The 1,618-nt window shown below is 40.9% G+C and overlaps 1 protein-coding gene across 1 annotated transcript; it reads left to right on the top strand.

Annotated features, from left to right (window-relative positions):
- The first annotated feature begins 209 nt into the window (after window positions 1–209).
- Window positions 210–1,199, top strand: LOC113189615 (olfactory receptor 6C4-like). Its single transcript, XM_026398483.2, is given in 1 exon segment — window positions 210–1,199. A coding segment is annotated over 1 exon segment (990 nt).
- Window positions 1,200–1,618: the final 419 nt, after the last annotated feature.

Here is a 1,618-nt window from a genome sequence, read left to right as displayed (position 1 = left end):
AAAGACTTTAGGAATAAAGTCACTTATATAAAATATATGGGGCTTCCATGGAGCCAAGTGTAATCCAAGGAACACTGATTTGGGCAGATATGACGAAGAGCAATGTGTGACCTCATTCTGTTCTTAAAATAAGCCTTATCTCTTCTACTGGGGAGTTCTGCAGTTTTCGTCTTTCTCACTTTTCCCCTCAGATCTGCTGGAGGTCAACTATGAAAAACAGGACCATGCTGACTGAATTTATTCTACTGGGCCTCACAAGTCAACCTGAACTTCAGGTGGTGATGTTCATGTTTCTGTTTATCACCTACATGCTCAGTGTCCTAGGAAATCTAACTATCATCATCCTCACCCTACTGAATTCTCAGCTCCAAACCCCCATGTATTTCTTCCTCCGGAATTTCTCCTTCTTAGAGATTTCCTTCACATCCATTTTTATTCCCAGATTTCTGACCAGCATGACAACAGGAAATAAGGCCATCAGCTTTGCAGGCTGCATCACTCAGTATTTTTTTGCTATATTTCTTGGGGCAACAGAATTTTACCTCCTGGCTTCCATGTCCTATGATCGCTATGTGGCCATCTGCAAACCCCTGCATTACCTGACCATTATGAGCAGCAGAGTCTGCACACAGCTTGTGCTCTGCTCCTGGCTGGGGGGATTCCTCGCTATCTTACTGCCAGTCGTCTTAATGAGTCAGGTAGATTTCTGTGCCTCCAATGTTCTGAATCACTATTTCTGTGACTATGGACCCCTCCTGGAGCTGGCCTGCTCAGACACAAGCCTCTTAGAAAGGATGGTCATGCTCATGGCTGTGGTGACTCTAGTGATTACTTTGATTCTGGTGACAGTTTCTTACACATACATCATCAGGACCATTCTGAAGATCCCTTCTGCTCAGCAAAGGACAAAGGCCTTTTCCACTTGCTCTTCCCACATGATTGTCATCTCCCTGTCTTATGGCAGCTGCATGTTTATGTACGTTAATCCCTCTATAAAAGAAGGAGGTGCTTTCAACAAAGGAATAGCTGTGCTCATTACTTCAGTCACCCCTGTGTTGAATCCCTTTATCTATACTCTAAGAAATCAACAAGTAAAGCAAGCCTTCAAGGACACTGTCAAAAAGATTGTAAAGTTTTAAGAAAAAAAAAGAAGGAAAAATGTATTTCCACTTCATAGAAATATTTTGAGAGTCTACTAAATATCAAAGGCTTAACTGGCCCCTGAAAATAAAAATACAGAAATCACATGTTCTAATGTTCAAGGAATCTATAGTCCAGGGGTAAGGTGTGTAAACTGTAAATTTTTGGATAAATTTACAAAAACATGACATAGTAAGTGTTACTAGAAAAGGGTTAATGAATCCAGCAAAAGAACAGTTGGGAAGAATTAACTCTTCCTTCCAGAAATGACTTCAAATTTAAGAAGCAAAACACTGCTTTTTTGAGAGAAGAGTTTGGAGTGACAAAGAAGGCCAGATTGTAAAGTGTATAATGGCAAACTGAGGAGTTAGTTGAGTTTTATGAGTCAAGAGGAGTCTTAAAAAACACCATGTGGCCATCAGAATTTTTTCAAGGGGTGAGGCATTGGCCTTTTTCCTCAGCCCCAGAGACTGTGCTT

This window comes from Urocitellus parryii, chromosome 5 (genome assembly GCF_045843805.1).
Source record: "Urocitellus parryii isolate mUroPar1 chromosome 5, mUroPar1.hap1, whole genome shotgun sequence".
In the NCBI taxonomy this organism is placed as follows: domain Eukaryota; kingdom Metazoa; phylum Chordata; class Mammalia; order Rodentia; family Sciuridae; genus Urocitellus; species Urocitellus parryii.
The sequence above is the reverse complement of the archived record's forward strand: the minus strand, read 5'-3'. Positions and strand labels throughout refer to the sequence as shown.